This window comes from Zeus faber (genome assembly GCF_960531495.2).
Source record: "Zeus faber genome assembly, chromosome: 16".
NCBI lineage: Eukaryota > Metazoa > Chordata > Actinopteri > Zeiformes > Zeidae > Zeus > Zeus faber.
Genome location: NC_137202.1, coordinates 20,710,626 through 20,731,117, shown reverse-complemented (window position 1 = coordinate 20,731,117; position 20,492 = coordinate 20,710,626). Strand labels below are relative to the sequence as shown.

The window sequence follows — 20,492 nt, the reverse complement described above, 5'->3', positions numbered from 1 at the left end:
ATGGCCGGCTGACTCTGTGGATTTAGCAAAAATTCGCCTTGCGATCCTAATCAAATGATCCCAGCCGGAGCTGCGACGGCGCGGCTTCCGTCTCCGCCCTCCCGGGTCGGGGACCTCCACTGATTCTTCTCCCTCCCCCTCGCAGCTCAAACACAACGGCAAACTCAGCCCGGCGGCCCGGTCCAAGGCCCACCGCGGCCTCGGCCGGAAGTCCTCAGCGGAGGAGAGGGAGAGGAAGAGGGAGAGGGCCAAGGTCCGGGCCAAGCGGGAGGGGGAGGAGGAGGAGGAGGAGGAGAGGAAGAAAGAGAGAAAAGAAGAAGAGCAGGAAGAGGAGGAAACGTCGGCAGAGAGCCGGGAGGAGGAGCAGAGCTTCCTGGTGGAGCTGTACAAGTACATGAAAGAGCGCGACACGCCCATCGAGAGGATCCCCTTCCTGGGCTTCAAACAGAGTGAGTGGCCTGGCTCTGGCTTCCCGGGCCGAGGGTTTAATTTCGGGGTTTGATTTCGGTTTTGATTTCGGGTTGTTCTAACCCCGTGACCGGTGGCTCTGCGCCGCAATCGAGGGCAGGCCGAGCCGACAGGAATTTGAGCAGGGGCTCGCGGAGAGGAAATGAAGGCGGCGGCCAAACACTGTCGGCGCGCTGCCCAAACGGCCCAAACACCGCGGGGAAAAAATATACAATCTGACGCCACAGTAAACCATGACAGGATGAATTGTCTTTACTGAGATGAATTACGTTCAGCGGTGTGTAGAAGGCACATTTTGTCGACTTTGAGTAAAAAGGGGAAGAGTCGTTCTGTGAGGGCGGAGAAACGTCCTCCGAGGTCGCCTCTTCCACTTCCCTCCTGGTCGGGTTTTTTTCGAGATCAAGGGTTTTTTTTTGTTTTTTTTTATATGGGTCGGGCGCTTTACTCCCACAAACGACCAAAGAAGCATGTTCTCGAGAGCGCGTGATCCCCCTTCCAATCTGTGAATCGCGGTATGGATTTTCTTTCCGTAGCTTGGCTTTCATTCATATTCCCAGGTTCATCCTGGGGAACGGCGCCGGGGTTAATCGGTGGCGATGGAGGAAGAGATACTGTCCCTAATTTACAGATAAATATAGTTTAGGAAAGGGAAGATCAGGACAGATATCATCTTGTTAATCCCTTTAGGGGCTTATAAATCCTTTGAAAGGTGTAGCAGCTAAAAAAACGAATGTGAATACACATACATATTAATATTCAATCTATCTGTATATATTTGTGTATTTGTATGTATGTGTATATACGTCTATATGTGTATCTATATGTGTGCATATGTATGTTTATCCATGTATGTACTGTAGTTGTATATATGTGTTTATATGTGCATATTTATATACACATGTGCATGTATATATGTGCGTATGAAGTTGCATATGTATATATGTGCATGTATATGTGTATATATGTGTGTGTATATACAGTATGTGCATGTATGTATGTATATATGTATACATGTATATATGTGTGTATGAAGTCGCGTATGTATATATGTGTATATATGTGTATACTGTATACACTATGTGCATGTATATATGTATATATTTATGCATGTATATATGTGCGTATGAAGTTGCATATGTATATATGTGCATGTATATGTGTATATATGTATGTATATACAGTATGTGCATGTATATATGTATATATGTAAACATGTACTGTATATATGTGTGTATGAAGTTGCATATGTATATATATGCATGTATATGTGTATATATGTATATATGTGTATACTGTATACAGTATGTGCATGTATAAATGTATATATTCATACATGTATATATGTGCGTATGAAGTTGCAAATGTATATATGTGCATGTCTATGTGTACATATGTGCATCTATGTGTGTATATACACTATGTGCATGTATATATGTATGTGTACATGTATATCTCTGTATATGTATATATGTGCATGCATATATGCATATACTGTATGTGTATATTTGTATACATGTGTATAGGTGTATGCGCGAATCAGTAAGTACAGTACGTACACTGCGTTGACATTTAAAAAGTCATTAATCCAAACTCGGAGCCCAGCCCCGAAAGAACTGACATCGCAGAGGAATTTCCACAACGGCCTCACCTCGGCTGTCAAACAATTGTTGCTTAAGTAGGTCATTGTGGTTGGAGGGAGATTAAGCGTGATGGAGAGACCGGGGCGAGCGCTCTCAATATGCTTTTAACTTTTCGGTTCCCCCGGTCTCCGGGCCGGGGCGGCGAGTGGAGGCAGACTGTGTTACATACAGTGCATGCTTTGAATCTCAATCCCGCCGACATCATAAGCAGGGCCCTCATTAAGGAGGGAAACCGTGCTGTGTAAACTCCGTCCTTGGCAGGGCGCACACATTAGCACATTTAAGGAGGAAAAAACACATAATTAATACAACAAACTCTCAGATATAATCAGTGGCCGCAGTTTTGTTTTTTTTCTCTCTCTCTTTTTTTTTCTAGTCATATTCGCACCTTTAAAAGCCCCCCCCCCCCGCCCCCAGAAATGCATCTGAGGATCAAAGCGCGCGTTTCACTGTGAAGTAAATTGAAAATTGTGTGGGATTTATCAATTTATTTTTATTTATTTTCTGTTTGAGCAATAATCTTTTCATGAAGTTGTTTGAATCCAAACAGAGGGTTGAACTAAAAGACAAACCAGTACTTGGCAGAGCACAAATCTCTATTCTCTGCCCCTCCCCCCTCTCCCCGTCCCTCTAAAAAAACAATAACTAACAATAACTGAGGTTATTTCTTCACTCCTTCACTTATTTGAATTGCACCATGGAAAAAAAATGTTCTGGGTTTTGCATGACCCCACTGTGAGCAATGTATTTGTTTCAGTGTGTGCTACGCCAGCAGAGGAAGATAATAACTAATGGACATGATTTGGCCGATAAACATGACCACCCACACACACGCACGCACGCACGCACGCACGCACGCACGCACGCACGCACGCACGCACGCATGCACGCACGCACGCGTGCACACACACACACACACACGTAGATGCACATTGGGTTGAATCAGGTGGGAGGAAGATGAGCGGGAAGTAGTGCTCTCATTTTTCATTATTAATGGCCTTGATTGTCGATGAAAAGATTCGCTGAAAGTGGTAAATGTGCATGTATATGTGTGTGTGTGTGTGTGTGTGTGTGTGTGCGCACGTCCCGGCTCCGAACATCAGTTTCAATTTGTCCCTTTCTCTGGGCCCTGTTGTCTAATTGCTGTGCCGCGCGCGTGTCGGCGTTATGCTCCTGTTTTGTCATCCTTATCTCGCCGGTGATTGCCCCAGCCGAAATGAAGAAAAACGAAAATTGCGAGTAACAAGACATCGGAGAGGGGGGGGGGGGAAGGCATATTTTCTCCCTCCCATTATCTCCGGCGGGCTTTCCAGTTCCCCGCGCGCGATTGGCGGTAATTACGGTCGACTCAAAAAAAAAACAAAAAAAAAAAAAAACGAGCCGGTTAAATAAGCGACTTTCTGTTTCCGCGGCACAATAACGCCGGAGTGTCGGGTTCAAACAGGCGGACCCACCCAGCCTCCTTTGTTATTCCACCCGGGCGTCGACAACAGTCGCGGAGAGGAGCGTCGGGAGGAAGCGGGGGGAGGAAAAAAAGGGGGGAAAAAAATCAATGCCGTCAAATGCAGAGATAGGAAAATGTCATTTTGACAAATGCACGGCTTTGTGTACGCACAGATTGAATTTTGATGGATCTCTCCCCAGGCGCGGCCTCCTTTCCTTATTTATAGGCCTTCATATAAAAATGTTAAACAATGATGTTACAGAACGCGAATACAAATGTCATTGCTGCGCACGCAGCCCCCCCCCACCCCAAAAAAAAAAAAAACTTCTGGTAAAAAAGAAACAAAACGCGGCGGCATTGTTCGAGAGAGCGTATTATTTCTCCGAGACAAACCTCTGTTTGAGGCTTTTCACGAAGCCGGTTTGAGGATTCGCGGCGACCTGGGGGCTGCCCAAAACGGACCGTTTGCGTCGCCGGCGCTCTGTTTTTAATAGCAAAACGAAACGAGAGGGTGTTTTGTTTTTTGACCGGCGGCGGTCTCCACGTCTAAATGCCAGGCCAATCGGAGGCTGCTGGGGAGAACACAGTACCCGCGGTATAAAATGAGTTGTGCTGTCGTGTATGTGTGTGCACTGTAGATATCCACACCAGAGACGGACATTTTGACTGTACATTTGGACTGACTCCTTCCTTCCTCTCGTCCACAGTCAACCTCTGGACCATGTTTCAAGCGGCCCAGAAACTCGGAGGATATGAGTTAGTAAGTATTCACACATGTTCCATTATGTTCTTTTTTTCTTTTTGTCGGCCCTCCCTCCCTTCCAGTGTCTACCCTTCCTTAGCCCCCTCTTTCTTTGTGCCTCTCATTTTCTCATTCCTCCGTTCTGTTCTTGGTCGAGGAGCCACATTTAACAAAATGATGCCGTTGTTTCCGGAGTCGCCCCGGAGTGGAAAACACATGTTCCTCCCGCTCTCCATTGGCGGAGGAAAGGAAATTGGTCAAATCATTTTTTCCCCCAATGTCGGAGAGAGAGTGGACCGAGAGTGCACGTGTCGTCTGGCCTGGGAACCAGACGAACCTGCAGCTCGTGTTCTGTTGGTTCTGCAGAATATGTCCGGCCGCCCTCCCGTCCCAACAGGTTTCCACCCGACCTCGCCGGGGGTCAGGCCAATCACGACCGTTTATCTGGTATGGGGCAGGGTTGATAGGGTGACGCCGCGGAGGCACCTTACCAAGATGGCTGCCTCTGCCGTGGAGCGGTCTGTTGAATCCGTGACAGTATTAAACCAACTGGACGCTTTATTTTATCTATAAAAAGATTTTGTTGATAAGAAAGTTGTGTTTACCGTACTTCTACGGGATTTGGTAAAAGTTTAATCTATCCAGTGCGCTGATTGGTTGTAGGTCTATCCAGTGCTCTGATTGGATGTAGCTCTATCCAGTGCTCTGATTGGTTGTAGAGCTATCCAGTCCTCTGATTGGTTGTGGGTCTATCCAATGCTCTGATTGGTTGTAGCTCTATCCAGCGCTCTGATTGGATGTAGCTCTATGCAGTGCTATGATTGGTCGTAGGTCTATCCAGTGCTCTAATTGGTCGTAGGTCTATCCAGTGCTCTAATTGGTCGTAGGTCTATCCAATGCTCTGATTGATTGTAGCTCTATCCAGTGCTCTGATTGGCCGTACATCTATCCCAACGCACTGATTGGTTGTAGGTCTATCTAATTGTGTTCAGAGACATTTTGGTCTGCGCACGTGAGTAACTCTCCTTGGAAATGGAAAATGAACAGAGAGATTCCAGACTAATACACGTATGTCAACTGGTCTGGAGATGCCAGGCTACATGTTTGTGGCAGAGAGAGGTAACTCGTCCGTGAAATAATAGTCCTGGGACAGGGATAGGAAGAGGAAAGCGGTATTTACCTGTTATTTACCTGTTATTTACCTGTTTCATACGTTCTCTCCCACTCCTGCGTCGGCCGCCCTGGTGTAAAGCCGAGCGGGCGGCCCACGAATCGCGACGCGACTCAGGGTAATTAGGGCTCATATCGTTTCAAAGCCGCCAATGTCGGCAGCTGATGATCCCGCCACCCCCGGGGAAGCCGGTGCGGTTTTCCGGGCCTGCGTTTCTTTCTCCGAAACGAGCCTCGCCGCCGCGGCAACAGCTGAGTAATGTTAAGAGGATTGTTTATGTAAGAGGAGCCGAGCGCCTTGTGATCCCCCGCGATTCAATTACTGGAATTCCACGACTCCACCGGGCCCCGGAGAGCCGGGGAAACGGGAGATTGCCGGGGAAAAGCGCCGCTTTTTACTAATCTGTCCTTTCTCTCTCTCTCTCTCTCTCTCTCTCTCTCTCTCTCCCCCTCCCTCTCTCTCTCTGCCCCCCTTTCCGCCATTTTTGACCTCCCGCCCCCTTCCTCCAGATCACGGTGCGCCGGCAGTGGAAGCACGTCTATGATGAACTCGGGGGGAACCCCAGCAGCACGAGCGCGGCCACGTGCACGCGCAGACACTACGAGAGGTGAGTTGCGACGCGCTCCTCCGTACTCTGATGACACCCCCAGGCGCAATCTCCTCGGCGGGGCGGGGTCAGTTTCCACGCCGGGCTCGATTGATTCGTCCTGGCCGGCTCAAAGTTATGAATGCCGGCCATCTTGAACGGGGGAGCCGGACGGACTCTTTGGATAATCGAGACGCGCGCGCACGGACGGCGCCGTCAAATGTTTGGTCCTGATGTCCTAATGTATGCATCTAATTAACAAAATCAGCGGCCGCGCCATCCCGACCCTCCGCGTCATGGTCGCTGCTCCGCCGGTCTGGCCCCGCAACCGAAGCAAGCACATGGATGGCGTCCTGGGGGAACTGTAACTCATAAAGCGAGTAGCCCGCCCTCCACACGGCCCTCGGGCTGCTGTGCGTTCAGCCAGTGCCGCTCACGTACGCGCGCGCGCACGCTTACACACCTACCTGACGGTGCATCTGCGGGTCAGTGAAAAGCCCGACACGGGATTAAATCAATTTGTCAAAAATCCACGACTGAAATTGCGCGGAAAAGAAAAAGTCTTGACGTTTCGTTTTTTTAGCGGGGGACTAGATTGAGCGCTTCTCCTAAAAAAGAAAATAATAATAATAAAATAAAAAACCTTTGATATTGAGGACGTCGCCTCCCTTCCGGATATGAATAGTACTCGGCGAGGAGTCCTGGATAGAATTAGCTGATGCCTGCAGATCCTGCGGAGGAAGCAATATCCCAGAAGCCCCGGATGAGAGGACCGCAGCGCCTCACGCTGCAAGCAGCAGCACAACAAAATAAACCAAATAAAACCCAAACAATAATATAAAACCCGCTGCTCGGGTGTCGGCAGACGCCCCCTTCTTCGCCTCGTGTCCATTTTCCCTTCATCAGGAGTGAAGCGCCCTCAGCCTCCGCACTTTTGTATCCATTTCTTGTTTTTTTTTTTTTTTTTACACACTAGATTTGTGGGATCACTGTAAATGCAAATCTGATTTTGATGTGACGTGCAGCTCTGATATATATATCGTAAGGCACCGTGAAGGAAACAGGTTTAACGGCGCGGCGGCGCGTCATGAAATTTGCCGTCGGCCACGTTGTCCCCGAAAAGAGCCACGTCGAGGAGACCATCGATACGTGTGGGCGTCGACCCCCCTCCCTGACGAAAGGGGTTCAAATATACCTTTGAAAAATAATTGCCTTTTCCGAGTCGGGTTTTTTAGGATCTGTTGCAATCTGTTTTTCCGGCCAGAATTCCCGCGCCGTTGCCGGCACGTTGCGATGCGTCGACTGGGGTCTTTCAAACGGGGGCTCTGGGTGGGGCCGGGGCGGGGCGGCGGGGAGCAGCTGAGGGGAAATAACGCTGAATCAATACAAATCAATAATATCCAGGCACTGCAGAGGACGAGAGAGGAGAGAGAGAGAGAGAGAGAGAGAGAGAGAGAGAGAGAGAGAGAGAGGGAGGGAGAACCAGAGCAGGGTGGGGGTCTCCATCGGGGGCTGGGAGTTTTGGAGGCGAGCCGTGTTGTTCGGGCGGCTCTCGGGGCAATTAGCTTCATTGTATTAACTCGGCAAACACGGCGCTGCTCCCGGCGTGATGAATGGGGCTGTTTGCGAGGCGCGCTCCCTCCCCGCTCCCGTCATTAGTCAACGCGACGACGCAACTAAAATATAATTCACCCAATACAGCACGGAGAGAGAACGGCGATGGCGGTTTTTTCCGGGGCGCAGTGGCTTCGGGGTTGGACGGGGGTGTTCTTTGGCACTAATGGAATGCCGCGGGATGTCCGCGAAATGTCACACGTCATCCCTTCCCCGCCCCGACGGTGGGATCGTGTGAAGTCGTTGCCGGGGAGAACGAGGGGGGGGGGGGTGCGGGTTTGGGGTCGTCCAGGATCACGCCGCCGTGCCCTCGCCGCGCCCCAGATCACTGGTACAGGCCGTGGCTTCAGATGAACGAGCGATAACCTCCGTTAACCGTCGTCTTCAAACTTGCCGGTTTTGGGTGGTGCGGGGGGTTTCGGGTTCGGCGTCGATATGGAAAGGTCCGAGACAAGGCCTGTCACTCCGCCCGCCGGGGGGTTTGGGGGATTTGGGGGGGGGGGGGGGGGGGGGGGGGGGGGGAGCGGGGTGGTTTGGGTGAAGGGGGCGGGGGCTTTAATGATATTTATTTAAACCGTTTCCTGAGATTAGCTGTCAGGGCCCGGCGCTCTGAATTAAAAATGAGGTCATGAAAAAGATGGCATCAATAACCTTGAAATAGACTGCGGCGCACCGCTTTCTCCTCGCTCTCCCTCCCTCCCTCGCTCGCTCTACCCTCTCTCCCCCTCCCTCTTTCTTCTCGCTGTCCTCCCTCTCTCCCCTTTTCTCTCCTCTCCATCCCTCCCTCCCTCCTCTCTTCCTCTTCCTGCTCTCTGTCCTTAGCGTCCTCCCTCCCTCCCTCCCTCCCTCCCTCGCTTGCACCCTCTCCCTCTGCCCTCTTCCCCCTCCCTCCCTCCCTCCCTCCCTCCCTTTCCTCCCTGCCCTCCCTCGGCTGGCTCCCCGCCTCGCAGCTTCACGCTGTTTCTTTCATTATACAGGTCAGCGCCTTTTAACAGCTCCTACATATTTCATCTCCCTGCTTTCCTACGTGATCTCTTGTTACAGAAACATCACATTTCGTTATCTCCCTCCATATTCACACGTTACCGATTTCTCTAATACTTCTCCCCTCCACGGCCCCGGCGTTCTAACGTAATTGCGCGGGGGGCTGGTGGTGAGGGGGGGTATCCATGGCAACAGAGAAGCAATTTAGAATAATTTGCTATTTAAGAACTCTGAGGTTTTTTGGGCCCGGCGGAACAAGAAAACAGATGAAGGGGTTTTGGAGAGAAATCATTTCATCTCTAAAGTATCTGATGTCTGAGTGCGCGCGAGAAAAAAGGCCCACTCCCCCTCGCGGCGCCGCGCCGCCCTTTTTCCGATTGGAGCCGACGGGACGTCTCGTCGACCCCGGGCCCCGCCCTCCGCGCCCCCTCAGAGGGGGTCGTTCTCTCCAATTCGTCCCCTCCGCCACGTCCAGGGCGGGACGCGGGACGCCGGATCGGGCCGCGTCAGAGGCCGTCGCGCGGACGCGGCGTTCGAGGGCGTGCCGCGTCCGCTTGGGGGCGGGTCGCCTCCCGTCGCCCGTATCTACAAAACAAATTTTCGACCGACGTTTCCACTTATCGCGGAGGCCAGATCCGCCTCAGATCTCCATCTGCGACGGCTCTGCCTCTGGCAGCCGGAGCGCCGCGCGCCCTTTAATGTTAAAATAGCAGCCGGCTATTTTAACCGGCGCGGCGCGGCGTGCTTTCCCCAGGACGATGCTCCCTCCATTGAGCATCTGATGATGAAACGCCGCAGTTTTTTTTTTTGTTTGTTGTTTTTTTTCCTTCTTGTTTCTGCTTTTCTCTCTGTGGCCGTCCCGCTAATCACAATATTAGCTGATCTCTTTATGCGTAGAATTTAATCAAATTCTGATTCTCTACCCGCTGACGTGTGACAGGCAATCGACCGCGCGGGCGTCTATTCTCGTGCCGCCCAGATGAATAACCGGCTCGCTGCAGCAAATTAAATTAATTAAGCTTTGTGCACACACCATTTTTGTTGCGGGGGGGGGGGGGGGGGGGGGGGGGTTACAAAACGGGATGTTAAACCTGGGCCTGTGCTCAATAGTTATTTAAAAAATATTTCCGCCGCACCGTCTCCCTCCATGGCACCTGCTAAGGCGCGGCAGCTAATGAGAGCAAACCCCCCGGGGGGAACAGTAGAGGTCATTTTAAATCTGGCATTTCCAGACTCGACAAAGGACTTAAAGTTTTTGGTACATTCCTGCGCTGCCCTCCTGTTTTAACTGCATGAATGAGGGTCACCTCAAGTGGTTTGGCATCCGGACAAAAGAGGGGCTTAGGACCACAAATCTTTCCAAAGCAAGGGGAACCCGTAACAATGTCCGTTTATTTCTTTGCATTTATTCCGCGCGACGCTCCACCCCCCCCTGTGTATATCTGGACATGTGTGCTGATTGAGGAAGCGTTTTATTTTTATTTTTATCCCAAAAAAAAAGTGAATTATAACGGTTGTTTCTGAAATAGATTTGATGCCATTTTTATCTCCTTCTTGTTTCCCCCTCCTAGGCTCGGAATGAAAGCCTCTTTTTCTTTGCCCCGAATGGTCCCGCAGCCGCGGGGCATGTCCGACGATTCTTTTAACATTTTTCCTTTAAAATGTTCTGAGGATGAAGCAACCCTTGTGATCTTCACACAAGTTTAAAATTAATCTCACCACGGATAGGGGGTGGGGGGATGGGGGGGATGGCTGAGATGGAACAGCCCGCAGGCCTTTTTTTTTTTTTTTTCCCACTGATTTGGTGACTTAGGCATTTCTTGGATTCGACAACGCCGCTCGTTCCAGTAACTCAAAACTTAGATGAGACCAGCACATTGCTGGTAAAGTCACCTTGTTTTTGCCAACTTGCCTTTTTGAAGGGGAGGTGCTTAGTGTGCAATCCACTATTTCAACTGCACAGGCGTGCTTGGTTTACAACATGGGCTGAAAATTGAACCAGATTGGACTTTTTTTTTTTTTTAAAGGGAATCAGCAACAGATAAGCATTTAACAAGAAGACTGTTAAATGGGAAAACGTGTGTTTTTTTCCCAGTATTTCTTTTTTTTTTAAGGTCGATAAAATCTACCATAACTCTTTAATAAACGTTCAGAAAATGCTCCCGTGGGTTTCCCGTCGCTCGAATGTCTTTTCAACGTGGAAAGTGGCTGCGTAAACAAAGCCGGGGCAATAAATTGGTATGTAGGGAAGCTAAGTATTTATTGAGCTCATAAAAAATGTAACCTCTCCTGCCTTGGAGGAATTCTTTTCCTCCCCGGCCTCTCCGGGTGCAATCCACACCATCTACAGGCTGCAAACAGAAACTACATCTGGCTTCAACTCGTGTACTGTGGCTGCCAAGGAAATTACTGTATATTGCTTATATAACCGGTATTGTATCATCACTACAGTATTATGTGATCGTGAGTAGGTTGAATGCACTGCGTTGTTTACGCGGCAACATCTCAACTGTGTCAGAGAAAAAAAACAGGGAGGAAACAATATATTTTACGTCTTTAAAAAAGGGGAATTCATTTACCTGCATACCCACAATGTTCTCACTGAAAACAGCGGCGGCGGCTTGTTTTGCACGCCCCCCCCCTTCCCTGCGTTCCACCCGCCGCCGTTGAAATCTCGGCCTTCTCCACGTCAAACCCGCTCCAGGCTCCGGCGGTTCCCACCGGCACCCGGCTCTTTCATTATCCCGGCGCTGAGGGGCCCCGCCCTCGTCCCGTATTGGCATTCCGTAACGTTGACCCGGGGGCAAGGCGTCCATCTCCGTCCCAGAGATCCCCGGCGATAACAAAACGCGGAACGACACTTTCCTGGCGCTCGGCTCCGTTCGCGGCGCGGCCGGACATTTGCAAAAAAATAAAAAAAAGGAGAAAAAAATGCGCAACGCGCGCGTGGAATGCGCGTCCTTCTGGTTTGAGGGAATCGAACCCGAGGCCCGGCGGTTCATATCAGCTGCTCATTATCACGTGTTTTATAAGGCTTTTTATAACCCTAAAAAGCTTATGTTGGACACCTCATATCTATAAAGCAGCTGCCCGGGTGATCAAAAAAAAAATCCCCCTCTGTAATTTAAGGGTTAACCAGATGAAGCCTTTTCCCTCCTACTACGTCCTGTTTTTACGCCAAATATTGTTTTGCCCTGCCTGAATATTTGCCTTCCACGCTCTCTGTTTTCCTCCCTTTCTCTTTTTCGTTCGCCTGTTCTCCTTTTCGTTTTTCTTTTCTTTTTTTTTACTGCGCCGCGCTCTCCCCCTTTCCAATAAGTCACATTTAATAGTACATTTCCTTTCTTGGCCGGGGGCCTGGTGCCAGACCAGCTGTATGAAATGTAGTTTTACCGCTTTCCCCGCCAGCGCTATTATTCAGAGGGAAAAATAACAAAAAAAAACAAAAAAAAAACCCTAACCCACAGAGCCTCTTGAACTCTCTGAGGCTTTTTCCCCTCTCTCCCTTTTGAAGAACGCTGGAAACGGCTCTTAATGCCGTGTTTGTTTTTTGCCGCCTCGTCCCGGGGAAAAAAACAAAAAAAGGGACAAGGAAAAAGCGAACGAAGCGACTCGTCGTCGGACCGGAGGAGAGCCCGATTCTTCTCCGGCGTCGCCCGTCGGCTCTCGATTGTTATCGTATCTGACGGAGGAACCGACGGGTTTTTTTTCAGCGGAGTTTGTTTGACTTTGGAATGTTGGCGTTTTGTTTTCTTTCTTCAATCCGTCTCTCTCTCTCTCTCTCTCTCTCTCTCTCTCTCTCTCTCTCTCTCCTCCCTCCCTCCCTCCCTGCCTCTCTCTCCCTCCCCCATGTTTCTTGTTTCTGGGGCCGTGCCTATTTCCATCTCCCGATCTCGGGCGCCGCGATGTTTTCCACGCTTGTTTTTCAAATGACGGCGTTTTCGCTCCGTCGTGTTTTTCTTCAGATCCCGAATGTTCCCAGTAGTTATGAAACCTGATGCGCCAACGCTGACTGGAAGGGAGAAAAAAAACCCGAAACAAAACAAAAACTAAAAGGTCATTAACAGTTGAGCCTCGCTCGCTCCCTCCCTCCCTCGCCAGTTTTCTTTAAACAACGTGGTTATTTTCCACCCAACGCGCCGTGTCACTTAGCGCGGATTTGATCAGCGTCCCTCTCCCGTAAATCAATCCCCCACCGCCACGGCGAGAAGGAACAATTTCAGTGCTGTAGCCGCCGTCGGGGGCGGGGTTGAGGTTGATTTTTTTTTTTGTTTTGTTGGTTTGTTTGTTTTTTTAAAGGGGGGCTCGTCCTGACGAATGTGTTTCGAGGTTCGCCGCGCCCGAGCCTTGACTCCCCTTCCACCACCTGGTCGGGTGCCAGCGAGCGGCTGGCTTCCGACCCTGCACGCCGAAACAAGTCGGCTCGGCGGAAACGGACGCACTTTAGTTACACGCACGCACACACACACACGCACGCACACACACACACACACACACACACACACACACACACACACACACACACACACACACACACACACACACACACACACACACACACACACACACACACACACACACACACACACACACACACACACACAAGTACGAATGTGGATTTCCCCTCAGCCAGTTTGATTAGAACAGGGTAGCGCTTGCCTGCCAGGTATGAGGAAAATGTTTCTCGGCCGCTTATTTGATACGTGGTGTGCCCCCGGGGGGGAAAGCGGTGTTTTTGTGTTGCCGTTTGTTTTTCTCTTTGGCTGGCGAAAAAAAAAATGAAAAAAATAAAAAATCACAATGCTCTCCTGTCTCGGAAACCCCTTAATACGCTTCCAAACTCATCAGCACGTATGTGGTCGTACCTCAGGCTCCTGCTTCCGTACGAGAGGCACCTCAAGGGAGAGAAGGACAAACCGCTGCCCTTGGTCAAGCCCAGGAAGCAGGACGGCTGCCAGGACAAGGCCGCCGGGGTCAAAGCCAAAGGAGCCGGGGCCAAGAAGTCCAAAGCCGCAGCTAATCCCAAGCTGGGGAGTAAGAGAGAAAGGAATGAGGCTGTGAAAAGCCCCGAGAAATCACAGGTCAGTTACAAGTCGGTCGGCCCGGACCGCCTCCGCCTTTTCATAAACGCCTCAGCTTGTCATCGGGTTCTATCTCGTTTCAAATCTCTGCCTCTGCTCTTTGCCGACTCATCGTTTCTGTCTGGATTTACGGTGGAAACCTGCCGAGCGCTACGAAAACATTTGCCGGTGCTCGGCGCCCTTTCTCTTGATAAACAACTTTAATAACTTTCCATTTTTCGCCTTCCAGGACTCCAACGGGTCGGAGGAGACGGCGTGCGAGCCTTCCTCCGAGGTGAAGCAGGAGGCCTCTTCCAAGGACAACCCCATCGCACTGGAGGAAGAGGAGTTACACGTTACCCTGAAAAAGGAGGAGGCACTGGCGGCGGAGGCGCTGGCGGGGGAGCCACCGTCGGCACTTTCACCCAAAGAGACGGACTCCGCCAGGGACGTACACGCGGGCGTATGCCTCCACAGAGGGTCCAGTCTCGAACCGGAATGGATGCACAGACAGGGGTCCTTCCCCGAACAGCAGATAGAAGTCCCGCTGGTTCATAAAAACCCGCCGAGCTACCTGCCTCACCGCTGGGACCAGGGTAAACCTGGGAATGTAGGCCTGTCCGAACCCACGTCCAGGGTCAAAGACTCCATAGAAAGTCATGGAGGGAGAGTGGGCAAGGTGTTGCCCATGTTCAAGCAGGCGGAGAGGCCGCCCGTGGACTCCGTTACAGATTCCTTCCCGGATAAACCGGACCTCGGCGTCCTTAAGAAGGAGTCGGCGCAGGCCCCGACGCAGATCGCCGCCTACTGCAAAGCCAGCCAGGGTGTTATGTCTCCGCTGGCCAAGAAGAAGCTCCTTTCCCAAGTGTGTGACTCGAATCCTTTTTCCTTCGCCTTGCCCTCTCCCCAACTTCCCCCTGCTCCTCATCCCTCTTTCCCCGCCGTCTCGGTTGGAGACAGGGAGAAGGAGAGGAGGAACAGTGCGGAGGAGGTTGTTGGACAGAGGCAGGGGTGCGCGAGCGACGGCGGCCCGGAGACGGCGACCGTCTTCAGGCCGTCGGTCATCCAGCACGCCCAGAGCTCGAAGCCGCCGCACCAGGGAGGCGGCGGCCCGGTGGAGAGGAACTCTCCCGAGGAGTTTTCAGAGACTTACGGCTGTCGAACCAGCCACCTCCTCCAGCCTCACGTCACTCCGCCCTGGCAGCCCTACCTTCCCCGGAGCCAAGCCCAGGAGGGGGCGGAGAAGGCCGCCGGAGAGAAGCTCCTCCAGGGTCCCCCCGGCCAGCAGCCGAGCTACACCGCCGACCTCTACTCCTCCCCTCACCTCCACAGCCTCTACAGGCAGACGGAGAGCTGCCTGAGCCACGAGAGGATGGCCGGCTTCTCCAACGGCGAGAGGAGAGGACATTACGTCAGGGACGGTGAAGGCGACGAGGGCTTTGTTTGTGGCGGCCTGGAGCGGGAAGGCCTGGCCTACAGGTCTCACTACAGCGACAGGACTCAAACGGGACACGGAGACGGCAGAGACCCCGACGACGAGCCCAGAGACTTCACCATTTCCAAACCTCTCTCCGAGAGGGTGTCCTCCTTCTCCAAGCCGTCCTTCTGCAGCCTCCCGTACCCCATCATGGGTTTGGACTCCCACCCGAAGGCGTGCCGGGTCCCTCCCATGACTATCTCGCCCCCAAAACAGAGCCCGCAAGAACCCCCGCAGCCGGTTCCCCGACCCAAATCCTCCCCCGACACGTCCCGCACCAGCCCCGGCCACCCGGCCAAGCGGAGCCTGGGCGAGCCCGACGGCGAGGGCCCGCCGGACAGGAAGGTCCGCGTGGTGACGCCCATGCACCCGGCCGGCCCCATCCGCCGCGGCGACCCGGAGGAGCTGAAGGCGGCAGAGCCAGCGCACGCCGTCCACCTCAACAACCACCTCCCGGAGGGCCACCCCGCCACCACCTACGCCCCGCCCCTCTACGCCGGCATGTACCCCCCGGGCAGCCTGGTCTCAGCGCGGCACCAGGACGCGCTGCAGCACGTGGGACTCCAGTACCTGAAGAGCCAGACGGCCGTGTCCCCCCTCGTGCCGCCCCTCGCCTTCCACTCCATGATGTTCCACCGGCAGCTGATGACCACCGGCCCCAGCCCGCACCACTACTACAGGCACCCGGGCGGGGCGGCGCTGTACGGGGACCTGCTGCACCACCTGTACCCCCTCTCCACCCTCCCTCCACCCCAGCTCTCCTCAGTACACCCCAGCACCAGGCTGTAGGACGGAGGACGGAGAGAGGGGTGGAGAGAGAGAGAATTAGAGAGAAAGAAAGAGACTAGTGATAACGCTGTGGAGTATTTCTTCCTCCGCCTCTCAATTTTTTTCTCCTCCACCCAGACAAAAACATGCATTTTTTTTTCCTCAGACTTTGTGTCTCTGTCGCTTTTGAACAGTGGCTTACGGCAGGATGGAAACACTGACCTAAGCTGTGTCAGATTGTGGATTGAACTCATCATTCAGGCGGACTAAAGATTCCAGTTGATTTTTTTTGTTTTCTTTTCATTCTTTTTATTTTTTTCATTATATATTTTGCACTGTTTTTGATTTCGTCACCACTCACTGTACTTGTATTTGGGGTTGTGTCCTTTATTTGCACAATGCTGGTGTGTATGTGCCCACAAATCAGTTCTGCCATTATCGGTCCGCCATCAGTCAGGTCCGTTGCTGTCAAATGCAACAGGGGGGGAAAAGCCATTTGTGTTGTGGGCACAAATAGACTCGCCGCTCGCGTAAAAAAAAGAAATACTATGAGTAACCCAGCGACGCCCATGAAATCCTTTAAAATAAGCGCCGCAAATGGAGCCCCAGCAGCTGTTCCGGCGTGTTGGTACCCTTCAGCCACCCGGTGATGGTTGTATCTGTTTACATGTCTCCACGCTGCAAATGGCTGCCTGTTTTGTTTTTTTGTTTCGGCAAAAATAAAAAATAAAAAATAATAAAAAGAACCAACAACAAAACAACTCGGATTCCGATTCTGTGGAAGGGATGTTGACGCGTAGCGGTGCTGCAGCACACACACGTTGGGCCTGACAGCGTTTTTGAGGTGCTGTATCGATGCATGTACTGTAGACTCACCTGCGACTCAGCCCATTCAGGTTTTCTTAAGGATTTATTTTCAATCAGTCAGATATTTAATCTATCGACCAATCATGAATGAATGTTATTATAATTATTATTATAATTATTATTATTATTATTATTATGACTATTTTTACTACGGTAATTGAAGAGCAGTTTTCATGCCACTTAACATCACAAATACACCGAATCTGAAACCCCTTGTAATTAGTGGCCTGTAGCAGCTTGTTTTTCGGGGGCGGGTTAGTGGGTAGAAGCTGTCATTGAACACCCTGAAGAGACACCACCTTAATGCTCTCGTAAGAATGTCGGCAGTAAAAAGTTTCTATTGCTCTGCAAATATCTGTGCCTTTTCACAGTCCTTCGATTAGAGCCGGTGGTTAAGGTTTATCTCCTGTAGCGGCGTAAGAATATCCGTATTACAGTTTCACACAGACACACACACACACGCACACACCTATTAAAACAGTTGGCTACCAGGCACAAATTTAACTGGGCTAGAGAAATAGTATTTTGCATATTTTCAAAGGTCAGTATTTTGGCTTGTACAACCGTAGACGTGTTAGGCTGCCGCTCAACGTAGAATACTTGAAAACAGATTAAGAGATCATTGACACGACCCGAGCCGAGTGTTTGTCCTCCCGGCTCGACTGTTCACCGTTTTCCCCGCCGGTGATCAAAAGGCGGCCGCGGCCGCGTAATGTAAATTCCTACCGTGAGCCGTGGCCCCGAGGTGGAAGGATAACACCTGGTTGGATTTTTTTTTTTTTTTTTTTTTAAACAACCACCCATAATACCGAGTGCACATGTCTGGTGTTCCGAAATGAGGGGGGGGCGGCAAACAGAATGGATTACACTACGACAGTCTTTCAGTCTGTTTTTAAGGATGCTTTTGAGTTTATTTCTGATGATGTACTGTACATTTCTGTGCGTAGGTAACGGCGTCGCCTGCTGTACAAAAAGAAAACCGTTAATTTGGGATAGATTTCCATGGCAACAATCGCTCTTGTCTTATTGTGTACATAGCACTGTAGATAGTACCCTGTGGTTATCATATAAACTGTCTTATAATCTGTAAATAGTATAAAGATAGTCAAAGACGTCGGCCGCACAATCTAGTCGCTGTTCGCAGCCATCGTCCCTAGACTGAAACAAACTTAGGATACACTATTGTTGTTTTTGCTTTTTACCACACATTGTTTCCATTATGTGCATCCTGAAATTGTTGTTTTTTTGTTGTTGTTTTTGTTTTTTTTATACGATAGCCATCTGTTTACCAATCACCCAGCTGGCGAGCGAGGGGGGAAAAAAAGAATAAAGAAAACATTTTGTATGATAAAACCTCCTGTATATTTAATTAAAATATTTTACTATCGACACGTTTCCTTTGCTGTGTTGCACTGACCTCGCTGAGCTCCAACATTTTTGTTTTCCCCTCCCCAACACAACCATTCCATTTGGTTGTTATACGGAGACCAAAAAAAAAAAAGTTGTTTTCTCTAAAAAAACGTTGCTTTAATTAGGCTTTCGCTTAAAAAAATAAATAAAACAAACAAAAAAAGAGGCAAAAAGCACCAAGCTCTTGTACTGTTCTTTCCAGTGAAATGCAGTGTGAATGGGGCTTTATTATTGTAATTCCATTATCTGGCTATGAGATTCCAGCCTGCCCTAATCTTCACGACAGGCCACTTCTGGGCTGGGAGCCAGGGAAGCCTCTCCAGCGTTCTGCTTCAGCAGGAAATCTCCCGGTGCACGGATCTGGATTGCTGTGTGTGCTGGGCCGCAATAAAAAGCCCCGCTTCCACTTTTATTGCCACCCTCTGGTAAGCCCTCACCATGAAAAAAATAAAAATAAATTCAGCAATACTCCTAAACTCAGCAAAAAAATTAAAAGATAAAATAGGGAAAGTTCACCAAGGGTAGGATGCAGCGTGCTTTCATCACAGATCAGCAGTAATAATAATAATAATAATAATAATAATAATAATAATAGTAAAATATTAAGACAAAATTTTAACTGATGGGGAAAACAACAATGACTAGTGTGTGTCTGTGTCCAATGGCACAGAGGCACGACTGATCGACGTGAGACAACATTAAGGCTGTATTGAACTACAGGGATTTCCACTTTAATTTGAACAGTACAAATACAAAACGATTACAAATGAATTATTACCATAAATTCGGTTAGTACGGTACTTCATCTTTCGAACTGAAAACACACAAAAGCACGGATCCACACGATCTAGAACAGTTGTAAACAGAGCAACACAATAAGGTCAAAGGAACCTCACGAAGACAAAACAGATTCCTTCTTTAGAATGCCCACATTAACGAAAAACAACACTCCCTATGTTAGTCGTGGAAAAATCGAAAATAAAAAAGTGCAACGACATGATCCCTTTTTCTAAGGAACCGTCGAAAAAAAGGTAAAAAAGGAAACCCTGTGTGGTAAATACCTAATGTAGTTTAAACATTTAGATAATAGCCAGTAGAGGTAAAGATGAGTTTGTAGAATGTTCATACAATAAACATTTTTCCATAATGCCAATAGTTCGTTGGCTCCAAACCACTAAAATATATTGTTTTATTAAGTGCTGATCTGAACATTTGGGTATTAGTTTAAAAAGGAGTCTGCAGAACAAACTGCACAAACCATTAAGAATCCCGTTGTTGAAATTGGACTGTGTCCCTATCGTGCATTCCCTATTTCAGTGGTTTTACAGCTTATGAAAAAGAAAATAATAATAATACAAAAAAAATAAAAAATCATAAAAAAAATCATCTCGTCTGGCCCTCAGGATCCTTCCAGGATCGGAAGAGAGAGCAGGTGGCTTAAATATTAATCATAAAGAATAATCAGAAATACTTCTCTGAGGCATCTGCCTCCACGGAGGCGGCGAGCGGGTGAAACATTTAGTGGTTAGAAATCTCACAAATACTTCGGCGTATTACTCAGAAGACATCCGGCGTGGCGGGTACGCCGAAAGACGAGGCGCTCGATCATGTTAATAGCATTTATGGACTGCGGCGTCGTTAAATCTCGACTAAAACGCGTTCCGTGCGGTCGCTGAAGACACTGCTTTAAGAGCCCTAATGAAAGTAACAAGTCAAATTACAGCGCTGTCTCTGCGGCTCATTAAAAATAAAAACGTTATGAAATAGTCACAGTGCGGTCAGTAAGACAACAGCTTGAAAGCGAGTCAATCGGTCCGCGGAAATGAGTCGATTCGAGTGGTTCTCTTCGGGGCTCGGCGCCGTTTCCACTCTGTCAAATGGTCTGCCGTGGTTTTATGTGTTTTTTTTTTTAACTACTTTTATAGCTAAACCGGCTGATTCGAGCATCCGTACCCTCCTGCGGAATCTAATTCCAAATTTGATAATCTGAATCACAGACAGAATCGGTGAGCAAAACAAAACAAAAAATTAAAAGGTTCTAAATGAGTGGTGTCATTTTACACAAAGCGAGGCAGGAATGTATTTCTATTAAACAAGTATGGGATATTTCAACTCTATTTCCAGGATAAAAATCAGTATCTAAGTCAATAAATCTGTATTGATTTCACTTTTTTTTTTTTTTTTTTGGAAGGATACGCAGCCACTTCTTTCCACACCAGCTGCTCCTAAAGGATCCATCAGCACCTGTGTGGTTGCAACCT

The 20,492-nt window shown here is 49.6% G+C and overlaps 1 protein-coding gene across 1 annotated transcript in view; it reads left to right on the top strand.

Moving 5' to 3' along the window:
• LOC307242088 (AT-rich interactive domain-containing protein 5B-like) overlaps positions 1-18,208 on the top strand; it is a gene marked incomplete at its 5' end in the record, with an annotated part of 69,367 nt that extends 51,159 nt beyond the window's left edge. Inside the window, 6 exons of the mRNA XM_080016423.1 lie at positions 146-253; positions 314-449; positions 4,260-4,312; positions 5,975-6,072; positions 13,520-13,730; positions 13,960-18,208. Of these exons, the coding sequence (XP_079872549.1) occupies positions 146-253; positions 314-449; positions 4,260-4,312; positions 5,975-6,072; positions 13,520-13,730; positions 13,960-15,975 (2,622 nt within the window). The 3' untranslated portion in view covers positions 15,976-18,208. The remainder of the gene's footprint in view (positions 1-145; positions 254-313; positions 450-4,259; positions 4,313-5,974; positions 6,073-13,519; positions 13,731-13,959) is intronic.
• Between the last annotated feature and the right edge of the window lie 2,284 nt (positions 18,209-20,492).